General features: G+C 33.8%; 3 protein-coding genes across 6 annotated transcripts; all 3 read left to right on the top strand.

Annotated features, from left to right (window-relative positions):
• Nucleotides 1–1,669: 1,669 nt before the first annotated feature.
• Nucleotides 1,670–2,642, top strand: LOC111375658 (early light-induced protein, chloroplastic-like). The gene is made up of 3 exons (XM_022998523.1): nt 1,670–1,935; nt 2,027–2,059; nt 2,136–2,642. The coding sequence occupies exons 1-3, from the start codon at nt 1,795–1,797 to the stop codon at nt 2,478–2,480; spliced, it is 519 nt and encodes a 172-aa protein (XP_022854291.1). The 5' UTR covers nt 1,670–1,794; the 3' UTR covers nt 2,481–2,642.
• Nucleotides 2,643–4,935: 2,293 nt separating this feature from the next.
• Nucleotides 4,936–9,128, top strand: LOC111375655 (DExH-box ATP-dependent RNA helicase DExH16, mitochondrial-like). The gene is made up of 5 exons (XM_022998521.1): nt 4,936–5,273; nt 7,008–7,131; nt 7,241–7,362; nt 7,473–7,663; nt 8,675–9,128. Exons 1-5 carry the CDS (start codon nt 5,216–5,218, stop codon nt 8,828–8,830), a joined length of 651 nt encoding a protein of 216 aa, XP_022854289.1. The 5' UTR covers nt 4,936–5,215; the 3' UTR covers nt 8,831–9,128.
• LOC111375654 (perakine reductase-like) lies at nt 8,751–19,108 on the top strand. 4 transcript variants are annotated; one of them, XM_022998518.1, is made up of 15 exons: nt 8,751–8,815; nt 9,658–9,735; nt 10,072–10,240; nt 11,127–11,239; nt 11,332–11,412; nt 12,686–12,751; nt 13,240–13,285; nt 13,362–13,478; nt 16,013–16,096; nt 17,230–17,400; nt 17,512–17,715; nt 17,851–18,023; nt 18,213–18,309; nt 18,434–18,587; nt 18,697–19,108. In XM_022998518.1, the coding sequence occupies exons 6-15, from the start codon at nt 12,702–12,704 to the stop codon at nt 18,909–18,911; spliced, it is 1,311 nt and encodes a 436-aa protein (XP_022854286.1). In that variant the 5' UTR covers nt 8,751–8,815; nt 9,658–9,735; nt 10,072–10,240; nt 11,127–11,239; nt 11,332–11,412; nt 12,686–12,701; the 3' UTR covers nt 18,912–19,108. The 4 variants fall into 4 exon arrangements, with proteins under 4 accessions (XP_022854286.1, XP_022854288.1, XP_022854285.1 ...); XM_022998517.1 differs by lacking the exons at nt 8,751–8,815; nt 9,658–9,735 and adding an exon at nt 11,559–11,612 and having other exon boundaries at nt 10,075–10,240; XM_022998519.1 differs by lacking the exons at nt 8,751–8,815; nt 9,658–9,735; nt 13,362–13,478 and adding an exon at nt 11,559–11,612 and having other exon boundaries at nt 10,075–10,240.
• Nucleotides 19,109–19,374: the final 266 nt, after the last annotated feature.

Here is a 19,374-nt window from a genome sequence, read left to right as displayed (position 1 = left end):
AAAAAATTCTCAAATAAATACCGGAAAAACATCAATCCGCTTAGTTTCATTACACTTGAGACTCAAGGGAGGTTGTCAACTATACTCAATGATACTCAATAAAAATTGATACCGCTCAATGTGAGATGTCTCTCATCTCATATAACCAAAATCACTATTAAGTATTGTGGCTATCAATTACAAATATTCATTAATGGCAACATATTAAATATAGTAGCTTTCCTTATATTTTTTAAGTACATGAATGAAATAAATTCATCTATCATGTAGAAAATTCATCGAGTTAAGATTCATTAGGTCTAGATTAATGTGAATAATAATTAATTGAGAATTAATAATGCGAGGTTCATACATGACAATGATTTTATGGTATTTATTACATATTGAAAAGCGAGTAGTAAGTTATTATTGAAATAATTGATTTAATGGGGTTAAAATTATTTTAAAAAATATTCCCACTTGATGTGATATTTAATATATTATATACTATAGATATATAATGGAGAAGCTATAAAGTTGTAGTAGGGACAATAATTTCGATGTTTATTTATTTTCATTTTTCATTTTCACGAATCCATAATTCAAGAATTATTATCATAAGGTTATTTTTTGAAATTCGGATTTTATAATTTTATTATATTTACTCAAATTTGATGAGAGAAAATTCATTCTTATTGTGAATAACTTCACTCAAATTCACCTTCTTCATTTCAAATGATAGAGCAAGATCCTTGTGTTTCACATTTCAACCATATTCATTTCTTGAAATCCTAATTCACCATTGGTCACATATATGTGACGGATATATTTTGGAGACACTGCAATTATCATAAGTCACAATTTCAAGAGCGAGATATATGAGAGAACATACGTCACATTTGACACAATTAAAGAGATGACACGCGAGGCTATCCGTACTCCTCAAAAAATTATACCCATGCCCCGTTTGGGAGTGATTTTGTGACAGTTAGGAGAAAAGTAGGAACTACATGTAAGAGAAAAAGTCAAATTTTACAGTTGAAATAGTAAAATAACGGTCAAAAAATCAATTTTTTTGGATGAAAGATCACTCCTAAACAAGCTCCCATTCTCTACAGGACCACGTTACTTGCATGGGCCGTTCAAACAGAATTATCCTTCTCCATATATTCGTCACGACTTTTGAAAAAACAAAATTGCAAATACAAGAAGATAAGACCACAAAATGTCATATTATACCCGCATAATGTTAAAATTGTCCACCTAACCATACATGGAACCATCTAGGCCACAACTTTTTCACTTGAAATTGTTGTCAATATTATGGCCAAGTCAAATATGTGTGGCATTACAAACCCACGTGACATTGTATCTTTAACGGGCCATATCAAATTACGTGGATGTAGAAATATCCATCACTTTTTGTCTCCTCTCATGGTAAATTTAATACACGGACGCACAGCAATTGCATAAAAGATCCAATACTTCAAATTAAGCAATTTTCATCAGTTTGAAAGAGGCCACACTTGAAATTAAATTTAAGTTTAATACTCAACTTAAATCTAAATTGACGTTTAGTAACTCTATTGAAACAAATCAAAGTTTAGTGACGCAATAAATTTTTTGCTAAAAAATCAATGACTGCAGATGAAACATACCCATGCTATCATGCACTATAAAACCAACCTCCACTCCACATCTCCTTCTCAAGTCAAATACTAAGAAATCTTTAGTATCAATACTCCGACTCTCCCTTTACTTAGATACTGACTTTTGTATACTTCGGAATTTTCTCGTGCCCCTCGAACGTACACCATGGCTGCCGTATCAAGCGTTATGTCACTAAGCCCAGCCACGGGACTTACAAACAAAACTGCCCTGAAACGGTTTGCTGTACCCTCCTATGTTCCAAGTCTCAAGAGGAATGTGGATTTTCGAGTCAGCAGCATGTCCAAGGTAACTAATTCTTGTTTCAAGCATAAATTTCAAGTACACATTTGATATACAATTATTGACGTAATTATTTTTTTCACTTTGAATTTAACAGAAAGAGCAGCCGGAGTCAGCAACTCCACCAAAGGTTAGGGATTAACTTACTACTTATAGTCTCAAACATTAGTCTATCAGGCTTCTGAGTTATTCTTTAACATTGACAGGTTAGTACCAACTTTGGTGACATACTAGCCTTCGGTGGGCCAGGACCGGAGAGGATCAACGGTCGGCTCGCGATGATCGGGTTCGTCACTGCCATTGGTGTCGAGCTTGCTAATGGTCAGGACGTGTTTGCACAGATACAAAATGGAGGAATTCAATGGTTCATAGTGACTTCTGCTTTGCTAAGTGCTGCTTCTTTGATTCCTCTGTTCAAAGGGGTTAGGGCAGAATCGAAATCGAATGGGGTGTTTTCGTCTGATGCTGAGTTGTGGAATGGAAGGTTTGCCATGTTGGGTTTGATTGCATTGGCAGTTACTGAGTATGTCAAAGGTGGTGCTCTTGTTTAAAGTATTGCAATTTTTGCAAAATATTTGATGTTGGAATAAAGTATATCTCTTGTAATTAAGCAACTACGAATGATGAATTAATGAATATGGGACATGTTATGACGACCACTTGGATTGACTTGTCACACCTTTCCCAAATGAATTGTACGTGATTCTCGTTGTCGAGACTTTCTTTTTTCTTGATCAAGAAGTCATCAAGCTAACTTGTCCTTTCTATTGGTTCTCCAAACGGAGAGTTGTTCAAGTTGCTTGGATTTGTCGACGGTATCAATGGGACATCCTTAAAATGAAGAATGAGAATGCATGGGTCTTTGACTTCTGTTCAAGAAAGAAAGCTTGTCAAGAGCACTGAATCAATGTTTAAAAAATGATAATCATCAATGGTTTTGAGTAATTACCAAAAGAAAAGGCAGTTTAAACTTTAAATTTGATCAATAAAGGATATTTTGTACCACATTTTTAAATATTGAATTTTAAGTTCAAATATAAAAAACATCATGTATTTCATACAGACGTACACTGCATAGTTAATTGGGATTTAAAAAATTAAAAATAAAAAATAGTTTGGCAGAGGACAAAGATTATAAGGTAATCATTAATAATTAAATATAGTCCTGTATTAATTCCTTTTCTTAAAAATTAAATATTTAAATAAGAGCACTATTTATTATAGTTATCATATTCAATCTCAGTACCAATTCAATAAGCAATAGTTGGCCAGGTCATTAGTTGAACTCATGAGTCGAGTTGCAAAAGATGTAAAAGTTTTCAAAACGTGAAGATTTTTTTGAACAAAATAAATATGAAAGTCTATTCCTAATTATATTTTTCATGTGTACGCATTTTTGAGATTATAAATTAATTTTGTTCTCTTAGTTTTAACTACTAATTTTATAATTTTATACAATATATAAAAGTTTATATTATCCATGTCTTTTTTTAAAAAAATATTAAAGTAAAAACATGGATTTGACAAGAAAAAGACGAGATTGAGCATCAACTAAGTTCATTGAAGATTATAACAAGTCCCGATGAACAAATCTTCTTGGATAGGGCCATGTATGCTCGTCTAGCACAGTTCAGTTTTTGATAATTTGAGTCGGTGGAAATTAATTGTTCACTATTTGTAAATTTGGCTAAGATGGCAAGTAATGTACTTGCAATTTCTATATCGTTGATTTGGATTTAAAATTTACATGCTTGAGATTTTTATTTTTTTAATCAAGAATGTATTTTTGGAATAATGATTTAATGGAGAGAGTGTGGTAAAAAAATATATATGAAAATTTTTCAATTTGCTTGTAATATTATTTTATTTAAGAATGTATAATTGAAAATGAAAGAGAGAAAAATGCATTTGAGATATAATGGGACCAAACAAGGGCTTAGTACTTCATTTTAATTTTCTAAAGAACGTGTAGCGAAAAATTATGAAAAAACGAGTAAAATAATTTATTTTTTAAAAAATGTGTGATCGAAAATAAACATAAGAAAAAGGGTTTCCAAGTAATTTCATTCAAATAAAAGTTGACATTTTCATTAGGATTAATTTATCTAAAGTAAATCGTATTAGGAAACTAACCTTGATTAAAAAAAAAAAAAATCAAACTATGGATTTCCACAAATATCAGACAGCTAAAAATTCTTATAATGTTTGTATAATCAATTTGGAGTGATTTTAGTAGAGAAAAGCCATAATCTCCAAGTTATTATCGATGATCGTACTAAAGATAAAATAAAAGTTAATGAAAATAGATAATTTTTTATAACAAAGTTATTATTGATGATCGTACTAACACTTTGTTTGAGAGTGCCTCTAAGGGTGCGTTTGATTACAAGTAGGAAAATTACATGGAAAGAAAATGAATTCCAGGGAATTGAATTACCTAGAAATTGTTTTCATGGAAATTGTAAATTATTGTGTTTGATTGTATAAATTTTTCACGTGGAAAATGTTGAAGTAAAAGTATTTTTTGATGTTCGTTTGACTTTGTTTTACGTGGAAATTGTCAATTTCAGGGATATCCTCTTTTACAATTATTCCTAAAATTTGTTCCCATTGCCAACAATTAAAAAAAAAAAGCAAAAAATAAAAAATAAAAATAAGATGGAAAACCAAAAACCACCTATCCCCTAGGAAAAAAAGTTGGAAAATCACGCTTTAAGGTGTTGTACCTAGAAATTCATGGAAAATCAATTCCCTGGAAAATTTTGTCAATCAAACAGGCCAAAAGTGGAAGTTGGAATTCGAATTCCAAGTTCCATGGAAAATTTCGTGTAATCAAACGGGGCCTAAGTGCTAAAAGTTTGGAATATAAGTGAAGTAAATTGTGAATTTCACTAAAAATTATGTTTGATCAGTAAGCTTTGCTCAAATATGCACTATAATTGATTAGAAATATCAGTGATGAGTAACATGAGTTGGGGGGAAAAAAAGTTGGATGACTAAAATAAAATTTGACTGAAAGTTGAGTGACTGGTGTGCTTTTTACCCAAGACTATTACACAGGCAAATGCCAGACTTGTTTTGAGCACACCGGAAACGGCGGTCGGAAAACGCGCCATGAACACAGATACGTAAATTACTCAGCTCCACAAAATCCATTAATAAAAACAGTTAGATATTCACTTCTCTCTTCTTAATCATTTTTGGTTCCCTTTTCTCGTATGATTTCAATTTCCGCTTGATTTTACCTTCAATTGTCTGAAATTGAGAACAAAAAACGAGGGGAAAAATGGGGTCTTTGATCTTTCTTCGAAAGCTAACACACTTCAGCACCCCGCGTGGTCTTGGTAAACTCCGTTATTCCTTTTTCCCTTGTTAACTAAAATGCTCGGCAATAAAATTTGGTTGATAATAAAAAGGAATTGGGAAAAAGTAAATATCTGAATACATTATTCCGACGGTGCTTGAAGGTGCGAAGTTTTCTTTTTCAATTTTTTACCTCTCTCAGTTTTCTGGAATTTGAATGATTCTATGTAAGATTCTGTTGAAAATTAGTGGAAATTGAGGAATTTGTAAATAGAAATCATAATTTTGATAGGTCCAAGGGGTAAATTCTAGTGACTGTGCAGGTTTTATCATGGTCTTAGCTTTATTTTTCTTATTAATTAACCTGAAATTGTTTCTTTCCGCTGTCTTTTTGAGGATGCTTCAATTATTTGGATTTGTTTTTGTGCGTGCTTTTGTCCAATTGTCTGAATCTTATTCTATACTATTACAGTTGTATGTTTTAAGGTTGAATGTACTGTTAGACATATGAAGTATTCTGTGTTGTGGAAACTTTTAGGCTTTTAGCTTAGTAGAAAAATAGACATTCACATTCCATTTTTCTATTATCGAGTTCTTATATAAAGATGTACCAAAGAGGCTCATATCATGTTTGTCTTGTTGATTAAATACTCGAAGCTAAATTGACAATGATAAGTAATTTCACATTTGGTATCAATAGTATTTTACCGATCAAATGCAGGTTATTATGGCATATTATGATGTAGGAATAAAAATTAATAACGATGTGGTGGTTGACCTTTGTAGAAATTGTAAGTTTCAGTTGAATAACAGCAGCTAGCATTTGATTTTATATCTGATAATAAGTATGATTAAACATAAATCAGGAGGAAATTTTGATAGCAGCATGGAATATCTGTTGCACAGTATGAAGCTTTGTCGTCAGTAGAATGTGATGCTTGTGCTCTCAGATGCATGATTGATTGTATTGATTGATGGAAATGGTGAAGTGGTAATCTATGCTTACATGACATTATGCATTTTTTGGCATGACAGTGTTGTTGAATTCTTGAATTTTTGTGCACATAAAGTGTAACTGTATGAGACCTTGATTTCTGTAATCTGGCTCCGTAACTGGCTTTAAAGGTCATGCTCATTCATTTATATGATGTATTTTCTTAGGGATTAGGAATGTGTTTCATGTATCCTTGAGAAATCTGGCAACAACAATATTTGTATTGTTGATGCAGGTCCCCTAAAGAATTCCGTATCCACAATCCACCAACTTCTCATCACGTTCAACATCTCTGAATACATATTTTTTTCTTTACTTTATGCTTTTAATAGGATGAGATTGGGGTAGAGTTAAATATCTAATTCGACGGTTAACTCTATAATTATCCAGTTCTACTGGGATTTCAATAGGTTGTCTCGCTGCTTGCTAGTATGCCTAACTCAAGTAGAGATGTGATTTGGCTAGCCCAATTCCTTTATAGGAATGATGATTTTTGTTTGCAATAAGTTGCAGGTGGATCATATGATTTTCATAAGATGGAATTGTTTTTGTAGGTGTGAAGTTTTTGGTAGCTAGTCAGGGAATTGTAAGTACATAGGCCCCTGTCACATCCGTCACATAGATGTCAATATATATTTGTTGTCAGTGCGTGTTGAATGTAAATTTTTTGTTCTTTTGGGTGTTTTGTTAAGAGTACAAAGGTATCACTGAGCACAGCTTTCTTTTGTAGCCATTCTGTTGTTTGATATATGATACATCTTTCACCCTTTCTGCTGTTCAGTTAATTTGGAGTTTTGTTGCGTTTCTGGGGACTCAAAGTTTAGAACTCCATTGGCCATGTGTCGATTCTTTAGGCAGCTCAGCGATTCCACAAGAGCAATGAAATTTGACTTTACAGATCTTACGTAAGATTCACGATACTAAGATAAAGTTTTTTGCTCTTTAAATTTATTGTTAATGGTTTTCACAGTCCGTTCTTACTTTAATCAGTACATATTTTGCTTTAAATTTTAGGCGCCCTCACACTTGGTATCCAAAGGCTCGAAGAAAAAGACGAAATATTATCTTACATGTTGGTCCAACAAATAGTGGTAAAACATATCATGCATTGAAGCAGCTGGAGTCAAGTTGTTCTGGTATGTTGCATATGAAAATATTTCCATATTATTATCCTCAACAATCTGTTTGTTTCTTTTGGGTGCACACCCTGATATTTAATTGAGAAACCAATGAATACTTGCTGCTGGTATTTATTGTGGGCCATTGAGACTATTGGCATGGGAGGTGGCAAAACGTTTGAATAAGGCTAAAGTTCCTTGTGATCTTATTACCGGACAAGAAAGGGAGGAAGTTGATGGTGCAAAACATAAGTCTGTTACTGTAGAAATGGCTGATGTGAATTCTGATTATGCTTGTGCTGTTGTTGACGAAATTCAGGTCTGTGTATAGCACATGACTGGCTCCATCTTCCTTTGATGTTTCAATTAATTTTTGTTATTTGGTATAAATGAAACAGAAGTGAGGAGGAAGCCATTTTTCCCAATTGGTAGAGAAAAGGTTTTAAGCCACATCATTGACAATAGTTAAAGTTTCTAAAATTACCATACATTGCTTAAATTTCTGGTCCATGAAGACACAGAAGCTAAAAAATTTATCCTTATTGATTATTTTATATGTAATAGAGTATGCATTTATTTGTTTTGCTCTATCATCTTATTTAGGCAGAATTATATAACTTGAAATTTTGAATCTTTGAAAAATGTTTTGGTCATCCATGCTTTCTTTACTGATTTTCTGTAACAGACTTTTTAATGTGCTTAGTTAAAGCAGATTATCATGGAATGGTGCAACAATGATGTATAATTATCTAGTATAAGACAAGAAAGTCGCTTTAATATCAGTTTGTCATGGACAGTTATTACTGTTTTTCGTTTGTCCTGGTAAATAAGCTGCAAAAGTTGAGGTTGTAGAGTACTGATCTGCAGTGCTTTGCAAAATGATGCTAGTTCAATATGCTGTATGAAAGTTGAGGTTGTAGAGTACTGATCTACAGTGCTTTGCAAAATGACGCTAGTTCATACTATGTGGAAAACAATATTTTTCAAAACCCGCCTTGGCTGGGGTGTGGGTTGTCCAAAAGTTGTACGCCTATTGTGACCGTTGACAAATTCTCATGTAGGTGCCTTGTCTAAAATCAATTCTATTGTATATCCAAGCCTTTTGTTCTCTGGGAAGAAGTTCAAAAGAATTATAAAGAAGGAGAACGGTATTGGAATAAAATTGGATGCACCAAAATCATGGTCTTGTTTTGTGCATAGTTTTAGAGACATTTTTATAATTTTATACTGCTAACCTTTTTGGAAATTTGTACTTTTAACTGCTTCATCATTGGTGGAATACATGTTATTTACTTCCTCTAATCTCTGTATCTTTTTTTTCCCCCAACAGATGTTAGGGTGTAGGTCAAGGGGTTTTTCATTTACACGAGCTTTATTAGGAATATCTGCTGAGGAATTGCATTTGTGTGGAGATGCAGCAGCAGTTCCTCTAATTCAGGAAATTCTGAAAGTGACCGACGACATTGTCAAGGTTTCTAAATTTTAGCTTTCTTTTGATTCCACTCCAGAGGTGGTGACATTACATAGTTGTCAGCCTTTTTAAATTTTAACTAGTATTGCTTAAGATGTCATTTCAAAAAAATTAGTGCACGTATTATATTTGGACCATGTTGTGACAGTAGATGTTATTTTGATGCAGTATGATGCATCTAGGTGACAAGTGGAGATTGTAGATTAGTTTGTAATTATTTTGACATTTAAAGTTGTGTTCCTGCAAAAGATACATACGACCTTTCTAGTAATGTTGTTTAATAAGCAATATACAATATGCTATAGTTATATCATATATGTGAAAATGTCATTTTATGTTGCTATTTTCAATATATGAATAGTTACATAGCTATCTTTCATAAATCCTTTCTTTTTAACTGTGGGCGTTACATTAGAAAGGGTGTGTTTCTTTCTGATCTTTACTTTTGGGAGGGGTTTTTTCCTCCTTTCTATAAGAGATTTTGGGATGGGAGGATATAAATAGTTTGAGGAAAGCAAAAGGCATTTTGATCACAATTTAAACGAATACGTCTTATTGTTAACTTCCTGTTAATTTTTCAGTTTAAACACTTCTGCTTTGTTATTGAGCTGCTTAACTTCCTGTTAATTTTTGAAATTATGTGGCCAACCTGGTTAATGGTTGCAATTGAGACTTGCTTGACCTACATTTGAAAGTTCATATATGGTGAATATTTTTGAATTTGAGATTATATGATCAGATCCATTCACATTCAGTTAATTTTAATTTTTCTTCTCACTATGCATCATCACTTTCATTTCTACTCATCCTGATTGAACCTCTTGTTTTTTTGATTTTGACAGAAACAAATTGAAAATGGAGGAAAGCATCTCTGTTCTGTTGTTTATGGTTCACTACCTCCAGAGACTTGAACGAGACAGGTTTTGTACTCTTTACCTTCATTTTTCTCTGGTCAGAGATAGAACTTATTTTACATCGATGTAAAAGTTCTTTTAGATGAGATATTTTTGTTTTTCTTTAAAGGTTATTTTCTTATTGAGTTTCTGATTGCAAGGGTCCTCTTTCCATTATTACGCTCTTTCCTTGTACTCCACAGTCTCTCAATGTGCAATCGAATTTAATCTCCTTATGGTTTATCCTTTAACATGTACTATTATTTTGGATTCTTAGTTCACTTTAATTGATGTTGTTCTTTAGAATGTAAGCCATTTTGATTCCTGCTATGAGCTGAATTAATACATTCTTTAGGATTGCAGGCGACAATGTTCAATGATGAAAACAGCGAGTTAGATGTTCTCGTAGCTAGTGATGCCATCGGGATGGGTCTTAACCTTGACATATCTAGAATTATATTTTCAACCTTGAAGAAATTTGATGGTGTGGAAATGCGGGACCTTTCTGTCTCGGAGATCAAACAAATTGCAGGTAAGTCATCAACTTGTTCTCGGGATTCTTGTTACACAAAATGCTTCATTTGTAGAACATATCTCAATGTTCTTGATTCTGTTTCACCATGCATCTTTGAGAGGATAATTAGAAATTTAGAGTCTGATTGAATATGAATTCAATCAATTTGTCTTGTTCTCTTCATGACGTGTTCTATTAGTCTTATGCTACCTTCCGAATCCATACTATTTAGCTTCTGTATCTTAAATACTCAATCCTTAGGTGGAAATTATTTGAAGGTTAATGTTGTTTTCATGTCTAGATTATTGTAGTGGTACTCAAGGTACAAAAATGCAAGAAGAAAGGAAGAAAGAAATGTTACCTCACTTTTTTCTCTTCTGATTGTAGTTGTGTCGCTGTGTCAAAAGAGGGGTACCTATACTGATAATGAAAAATACATTTTTACTCCCCTACTTCAGCCCTCATAAAAATATTAAACAAATAAAATAGAAAATGATAATTGAGAGAGAATAAGGTTGGCGCAACAGGACATGGACTAGTTACCTCTAAGAGTGACAAGTATAAGGAGAAAGTAAGTGTGGGGGAATTCGATTCTCGCTGGTATATTTATTGTATATTAGTGAATTTGCGATTCTTGTCGTTTTAGATCTTTGATTAGATCTAGCAATGAACTTAATTGGGTAAGAAAAAGGAATAGTGTAGCTGACTTCTTCCCTTTTTTTTTTTTCAAATTTATCAGGAACAAGGCTTTGTTTGTTTATGTTTTTGTTTGTTGCATTGTTTAATGGTCTTAGACTAGTACAATATCTAGTTTTATTTATATTTAGTTAACTCTCTCTGGGAATGACAAGCTTTACAAAGCTTATGGAAATTGATGATTTATGACTGGTGGATTTTCTTGTAGGAAGAGCAGGCAGGTATAGATCTAAATTCCCTGTTGGTGAAGTGACGTGTCTAGATGCGGAAGATCTACCTCTACTTAATTCATCATTGAGTTCCTCATCTCCCATTATAGAGGTAATTAGTTCATTGCTGGTTGGTGCGTCTCTCTTAACTTGAATGCACTCTCTTGATAATTTTACCTAAAGAAGGACATGTTTATGATGCAGCAAGCTGGACTTTTTCCGAGTTTTGACCTTTTGTTCATGTATTCTCGTCTCCATCCTATGCTTGGTATGCAACAGATATTGGTAGGTTTCTCTCTCTCTCTCTCTCCTCCTCCCTCCCTCCCCACTGTACTGAGGTTAGGCGAGTCAATAAATTTTCAAGTGTTATCTACATATGCATGTATCCTGGATTGGTACTTATACGTGATCTATTTTTTGTTTCTGGATAGAGATTTCGGTGACATCATGATGCCAAATTTAATTCTCTGTCTGAACTTATCCAGGTGTTCTACTCATCTAGTTATTGGTTTAGCCTATTAAGTACACTCACAATGAAGGCTGGAAATTAACCAGTTATGCACCAGCTCTCAATATGGTCAATGTGTTCTTATTGGATATTTTGGACGGGGAAACAATTTGTATCTTCTATCTGGAAACTTGCCAAGCATGATGTTTATTTGCACACTGGTTATTTTAGGAGAGACTATTCTCCACATCATGCCATCTATTGCTTGTATGCTACCATCAGGAACATATAATAAGCCCATGTTTGAATCTCATTAAATTACATTCCATTTTTCTCTTTCCTATTTTCAATCACACATTCTTCCATAAAATAATATTACATGTAAATTGAAAACTTTTCCTTCTTTTTCAACCACACATTTTTCATAAAAACACTATTCCATCCATTTTCATTTCCAAAAAATAGGGGCCAAAACCAGGGCTAAGTTCATGTCCTGTTCTTAACAACATTTATGAATTTAGTGTCATCTTTGAAATCTATAGGAATTAACTGTTTATTCATTGGATCTGTTGTTTGTGGTGTCTATCTTATGGAATATATCTTAAATACTCCAAACAGGGTTCCAAATCTCAAAGAAGTACTAGAATTTTGAAATTATGGGGCATTGGATCTGAATTCCCAATTTCAGATTTCACAATTGCTTAGTTTCTTCCTTTTTTCTTTTCTTTTCTTTTCTTTTTTAATTTTATTTTATTTATTTATTTATTTATTTTTTAAAAAAATCTACACCAAGCTATATGGAATCAAACAGGAGCATCCTCAGGGGAATGCTGCTGAAATTGTTTAGTATTGTGCGGTATTTCCTTAGCTGAAGTCCTGTAAGACCACAAGATGCGCAAGAACATAAGGAACTTAATATAGATGATACTTTTGCTTCTTACACTACAATTTTGTACAGTATATTAGCGGTCATTATTTTTAACATGTGCTGGAGATAACGGTTCATGCCACTTGAAACGACTTCAGATTATCGACCTTAATTACTTTCGGTTTCTTTTCTTTTCTTTGTTTCCCCCTTCCTGATCGCCCATTTCCAATTTTTGCTCCCAGGAACATTTTCTGGAGAATGCCAAGTTATCTGCAAACTATTTCATCACTGATTGTGAAGAAATGTTGGTATGCCAACTTTTTCCTGTTCGGTTCCTTTCTTTCAATTAGGGAGACTTCTGCTTTTAGAACCTCTCATGGTTCCTCCTTTGGTTTTCCATTTTTGATACTCTTTTTCACCATTTGTTTTAACTTTTAATTATGATCGTTATGCCCATTGATGAACTGCCACTTAATTTGAATGATAAACATCTCTTCGTAATAAGGTAGCATTTCTGTCCCCTTATAAAGAATAAAGCTTTCGCCTTCAATTGCAATAATTTTTTTATTAAATTCCTTTTTCTGGTAAATGATAATATATCCTGTTCTTATAATGATGGTTCCAGAACAATGAAGACTCTGGCAACACTTCTACAAAACTGTTTCAAATTAACAATCCCATATATTATGATCAAATATGGCAGGACGCTTTTCTTAATGAACAATTCTAGTTAGCTAGCGAAAAACTAGTATTTTTCCTCATAATGTCTGCACTAATTAGTATTTTTCATCCTCAGTCCAGTAGATATGGATGATGACATTTCATCTCAGGGCCTGACTCAGGTAAATTCCTACTTGTAGCCAATTAGTTATGTTTTGACTGGTGAAACTTGTAAAATAACTTTGCTTTAATTGGTAGTTTGCACATAGTTATTCCAAGAATGGCATTGTAAGGCTTCGAGAAATATTTACTCCGAGAACGCTCAAGGTCCCAAAAACACAAACTGCACTTAAAGAGCTTGAATCTGTTCACAAGGTTTGTATTATTTACACATTCAAATTCGGGACTCGGGGATTTACATTACTCATATCACATGAGGGATGGCAATCGGGCTCGTCGGCTCGGGCCGCTCGTGGCTCGGCTCGGGGCTCGGTAGACCTGAGCCTAAGCTCGGGCCGAGCCCCATTTTGGGGACACGGGCTTTGCCCGAGCCGGCCCGTGAGCTCGCGAGCCTTTTAATAAAAAAAAAAAATTTAAATTTAAGGCAAAATTGCTGCCTTTTAAAGGCAGCAGGAGGAAAAAAAATTGGGGAGAAAACGAGCCTGCCCGGCTCGGCCCGTAAAAAGCCCGAGCAGAAGCTCGGGTCGAGCCTTTTTTAAAAGCTCGGCCTGGCTCGAGCCCGCAAAAAAGCTCGGTCATTTTAACCGGGCCGAGCCCGAGCCGAAACTTTAGGCTCGCGAGGCGGCTCGTTTACATCCCTATATCACACCTTTCCAATGAACTGAAACGTAATTTAACATGCAGTATGGCAGAAGGGTATCCTGTGCATAAAATGATCCAGCATTTTCCAACAATAACGTCCCTGATTCCTTAAAAGCATTTTATTTGTACAAATGGAACTCATACTTTCTGTAGGATGCCAAACAAATTTGTTTTTATTTTCAGTACAATTTCCAATTACGTCACTGTTCACGTCCCAAAATTTTTTTATTTATTTAAAAAAAAAAAAGATTATGAGAATACACGTGGGTCTACAGGAAATTAAACCTATGCTCTGATACCACACTGTAACGACCCAAAATTTAAAGATTTAAAATTGTTACTAAAACCTTTATTTCATAATTAAATAAATTATGTCAAACATTCTACATGAAAATCTTTCTAGTTCCATCTATACAATAACTAAAGTCTATGGAAAACATAATTAACTGAACCATGTTCCAAATATTAAATTTCAAATTTAACATGAAAATAAAACTGAAATAACGCAAGAAAATAAATAAATAAAATTTCCTAGTCATGTTACTCAGAATTAATTTATTTTGAATTCCATAATTTCTGGCATCACAACTCCACTGCATCGCCCGCCAACCAACGACTCATTCTAATCTGTGAGGAGTAGGGAAAATGGTGAGTACATAAAAATACTCAGTATGATATAAAATTAATGATGCGATCCCGTATGATAATTTTAAAACATGTATCAGAAAATCATACCGTCTCATATCTTTAAAATTCGGTAAGCTCATATCATATTGTTGTTCCGGAATGACCATATCATTCATATCATATCATAACTTTAAATTTCATGAGTATAAAGTTCATCAGCATGAAAACAAATTTAAATGGGGATTTTAAAAAAATACACTGCACCTCTATATCCTACCTTGTTGAACTGCTTTAATATGAAGACAAAAGAAAAATCACGTTCGTTTCTCCTTTCTTTTTCTGCCTCTATTAACAATGTGTGCGTGCACCAATATATTTTTGTGTCTCGATTCTCGTGCGGTTCATTCCATACACATGTAGTCATATTCATAAAAAAACGTGTGGGAGTGGGTATTTAGATAAAGTTGAGAAAACTGTTTTTGAAACAAAATAGGAGACTAAGCCTTATCAATATAGGATCACGTACTTGTCAACTAACCAATCACTCAAAAGCAAACCATTACCGTACACGTGGTGACAACCATTTAATTCAAAATTCTAATTAAATAATAATAAAATTTTGTTTCTCAACAACCACTCACGTGATTGTGAGCACTCACGTTATTGTGGCTCCCCATACCTTTCTCTATCTCTCTTTCTTTTCTTTTCTGTTTATTTTATTTTATTTTATTTAATAAACAAATCAATCATCAACTTACCACCTACCAAGAATCTTACGTGTGAAACTAACCAATTCAATACATACTCAATAAAATAACAATTAACCTACTTGTACATCACTAAAAGGTGTTGTATACTTACAGCCCCCTCACTGTAGAGGGGGCCCACGCCCTTTTTTTTAATTGGCAGCCCCTCGATGTGAGGGGACTGTACACCGAGCTGTAAGGCTTGGTGTACATGTAGCAAGGCTGATAAAATAATAATAATAATAGGAGTAATAACAACAATAATAATAATTTAAGGCTATATCTTTCAACCTCGATAACTTAGGCTCCGCTAATTCAAATTAACTTTTTTTCGAGCCTAACATGCATGATTAATTACGACCTATCCAACGAGTACAATATTGATATTCTTATTGTCGCTCCGTCAACATCTACATTTTAACATCCAATAAATATTGAAATTTACTTTATATATATTTAGTCCCTAAACTTCCAAAATATTAAAATATAGCGCACATAAATTAAATTCTAATATATGAAATTTTGGGACATTACACAATGTTAATTGGCTGAGGTCTCTATCAACTTAGAAACGGAAAGCAACACTTCACTAATCAATTGACACATTTTTACTGCTCCGCTTCTCATTAATTTTTATAAACCCTAGTCTTTTGAAGTTAAATGCATAATTTGCCAGTAACTCACTTAAGCTCTCATCTTCTTTGAATTTTTCAGGTGGATTTCCCTGTACAGGGCATAATGGAGCAGAAGCCTCGGATGCTGGTGCCAAGACTGAAATTGGGTACCCAAGGCCTGGAGGTTTCAATCTTACTTATAAAAATATATTTCTTCGTTGATCCAAATTGAAAATATTAGTTATAGTGAAATTTAAGGGGGAAAAGAGATTAACTTATCTAAAAATATTGGGAAACAAAAAAATGTTATTTTTGCTTATTTTGAAGCTCATCCTAATATGGATATGCATCTGATCAAAGACTGGGAAGTTAAAAAATTATCTTGATAGGCAATCGTTAAACATTGGTTCCCCGTGTCTGTGGTTGATCAGTCTCTGTTTTCTGTATCTTCTTTTACTTGCTTGCAGTGTTGTGTAAAAAGATTGACCTGCAGTAGACTGTATACGGTTTGGTCGGAAAATATATGTTTATAAATGATAATTCAGAAAATTTTATATTTTAGTTGACTTTGAATGCTGCACGCTGTAGTTTGCTTTATTGTAATTGTTGGGTAGCCTTGTCGGTAGATGAAACAACAAAATAGCGTCGATGATGATTTATTAGAGATACTAAGGCTGTCTTTGGTGGCATGAAACTTGAGACTTAGATTGGAGAAGTACCATTTGAATGTGAATTGATCCTTTGTATGTTCCAGTTCCAACGTCTTTAAACATAGCGAGGGTAAGTACTTGAATTTTAAAGATACAAATGAACCTTTTCGCTGTAACGTGAAGTGAAGTTTTAGCATTTCTTTTCTTGATCCTTGAATAATTAGACTATAATTACCATAATTCCTGTGGGCAAGCATGTGGGGTACAATTCATTTAACTTTAACGTTAACTTGCTGCCATATAATTCTTATCTGCAAATTTAGATCTTGAAGTCAGCTTATCCTTGTTTGCCTCCAATAAAGATCCTAAATTTGTGCTACCTTCACGGTACCAATTTCCCTTCTGGTAAGGATTGGCATTAAGCAAAATGGGAAATTACTAAATAATCATCTTTTCTTTTTTATCATCGAGAACCTGAAGGGCTTCTGTCACTGGTTGTCCTGTCCCATTCGATCCATGGTTCTTCTATTACATTGCTATCTTAATGTTATGTTCATGCAGATTAAGCCCAGCAAAATGAGCATAACGTTTATAAAATATACACTGATTAGATACTCAATTATATTAATAAGAGTGGGATCATGACTGAGAGGTCTTTTGCGTTCAGGTTTCTAAACTGGGTTTTGGTTGTGGGGGACTTTCTGGCATACTAAATGCTCCACTCTCGCATGAAGCTGGATGTGCGATTTTAAAAGAAGCATTCAATATGGGTATCACCTTCTTTGACACTGCTGATCGCTATGGACAGGAGGGCGACAATGAGATAATGATTGGCAAGGTAATTCTGTCACTTGAAAATTAGAACATGCCATTGAATACCCTATACTTATTTTCAGAAAATTCGTCGTCTATAAGAGAAATAATTTGGTTGTTTACTATGATTTATTAGGCATTAAAAGAGTTGCCTCGTGAACAAGTTCAACTAGCAAGTAAATTTGGCATTTATAAGATGGATTTCACTCAAGTAGAGGTCAAAGGAACTCTTAAGTATGTGCGGCAATGCATCGAAGCCAGTCTTAAGCGGCTGAATGTGGATTACATTGATCTGTATTATCCGCACCGGATAGACATATCTGTGCCAATAGAGGAAACGGTTAGTATTAGAAGAAAATTCATTCTATTTATGTTACTATATGATATTTCTGCATTTTCACTATACTGCCCCTAAAATTTGTATTCTTTTCTTTCCTTTCGTGTCTTTCTCCTTTGAGTTGATTCTGGAGAAAAGATGTGGGAGCTAAAGAAGCTAGTGGAAGAGGGAAAGATTAGATACATTGGGTTGTCCGAAGCTAGTGTGGATACAATCAGGAGGGCACATGCAGTTCATCCAATAACTGCTGTAGAAATGGAGTATTCTCTATGGACTCGTGAAATAGAAGAGGATGTAATCCCACTTTGTAGGTAAGTTGAAAATTTGTAATTTTGTTTCTTTCTTCCAATATTATATTTTAAAAAAAAAAATCATTAGATATTCATCTTTATGGTGTTGGACTTTGGCCTAGATGAGAAATACTAAGAAGATAAATACCAAAATAAAAAGTTTGCATCAATGTTACGAGAGGAATAAATTTTCCCGGCTCTTTGATTCAGGGAACTTGGTATTGGAATAGTAGCTTATAGCCCACTTGGTCATGGGTTCTTTGTTGGGAAGGCAATTGTGGAGAGCTTGCCTTCACAGAGTCTTCTGGTAATATTTGCATAATTTCTTTTCATCTTTAGTCTTCCTTGATGGCATATTTGAAAAGATGGATTAGACAGTATTGAGCTATATAAATAAGAAAAAATTTAAATTAATTATTTTTTTCTTCTAGGATAAGCACCCAAGGTTTGTTGGAGAGAATCTAGAGAAGAACAAAGTACTTTATGCTCGTTTTGCCAATTTAGCAGCCAAGCATTCTTGCACTCCTCCTCAACTTGCTCTGGCATGGCTTCTCCATCGGGGAGATGATGTGGTTCCAATACCTGGTAAGCATGCAAAAGTCGCACACTAACATTGACAATGCTTTCTTAAATCTTGACTGATGAAATATTATTTACTCTGAAAGGTTTTGATCTTAAATTGAATGATATACAGGAACAACAAAGATTAAGAACCTTATTGACAACATTAATTCTCTAGCTGTCAAGCTGACACCTGATGACTTGAAAGAAATAGCTGATGCAATTCCCATTGATCAAGTTGCTGGAGAAAGAGAAGTTGTCCTCTTCTCAAAATACAACTATAAATTAGCTAATACCCCGCTGGAGAAAGAGAAGTTGTCCTCTTCTCAAAATACGACTATAAATTAGCTAATACCCCGTAAAAGCACTAGTTTTGTGAGGAAAATATTTCCTTTAACTATAAACATTAAATGTGTGTCTGTGTCTGTTATACTCTCCTGGATGGTGAGTGAAGGCTAAACTTTTTATGTCATTCAACCAGATCATTTGAATGACATTGTTTTCCATTGTAATGGCAATTCTCGTGTGTGATATTATTTGGTTTAGAGTGCAAACTTTATGGTGTGTACTTCTTGATCATCGAAAGGGTAATCAGCTTCTGGTGACCTTCCCAATACCATAAAACCATATTAAAAAATTCTCAAATAAATACCGGAAAAACACCAATCTGCTTAGTTTCATTACACTTCAGACTCAAGGGTGGTTGTCAACTATACTCAATAAAAATTGATACCGCTCAATGTGAGATGTCTCTCATCTTATAGAACCAAAATTACTGCTAAGTATCGTGGCTATCAATTACAAGTATAAT

This window comes from Olea europaea, unplaced genomic scaffold (assembly GCF_002742605.1).
Source record: "Olea europaea var. sylvestris unplaced genomic scaffold, O_europaea_v1 scaffold1395, whole genome shotgun sequence".
NCBI classification, from domain to species: domain Eukaryota; kingdom Viridiplantae; phylum Streptophyta; class Magnoliopsida; order Lamiales; family Oleaceae; genus Olea; species Olea europaea.
The sequence above is the reverse complement of the archived record's forward strand: the minus strand, read 5'-3'. Positions and strand labels throughout refer to the sequence as shown.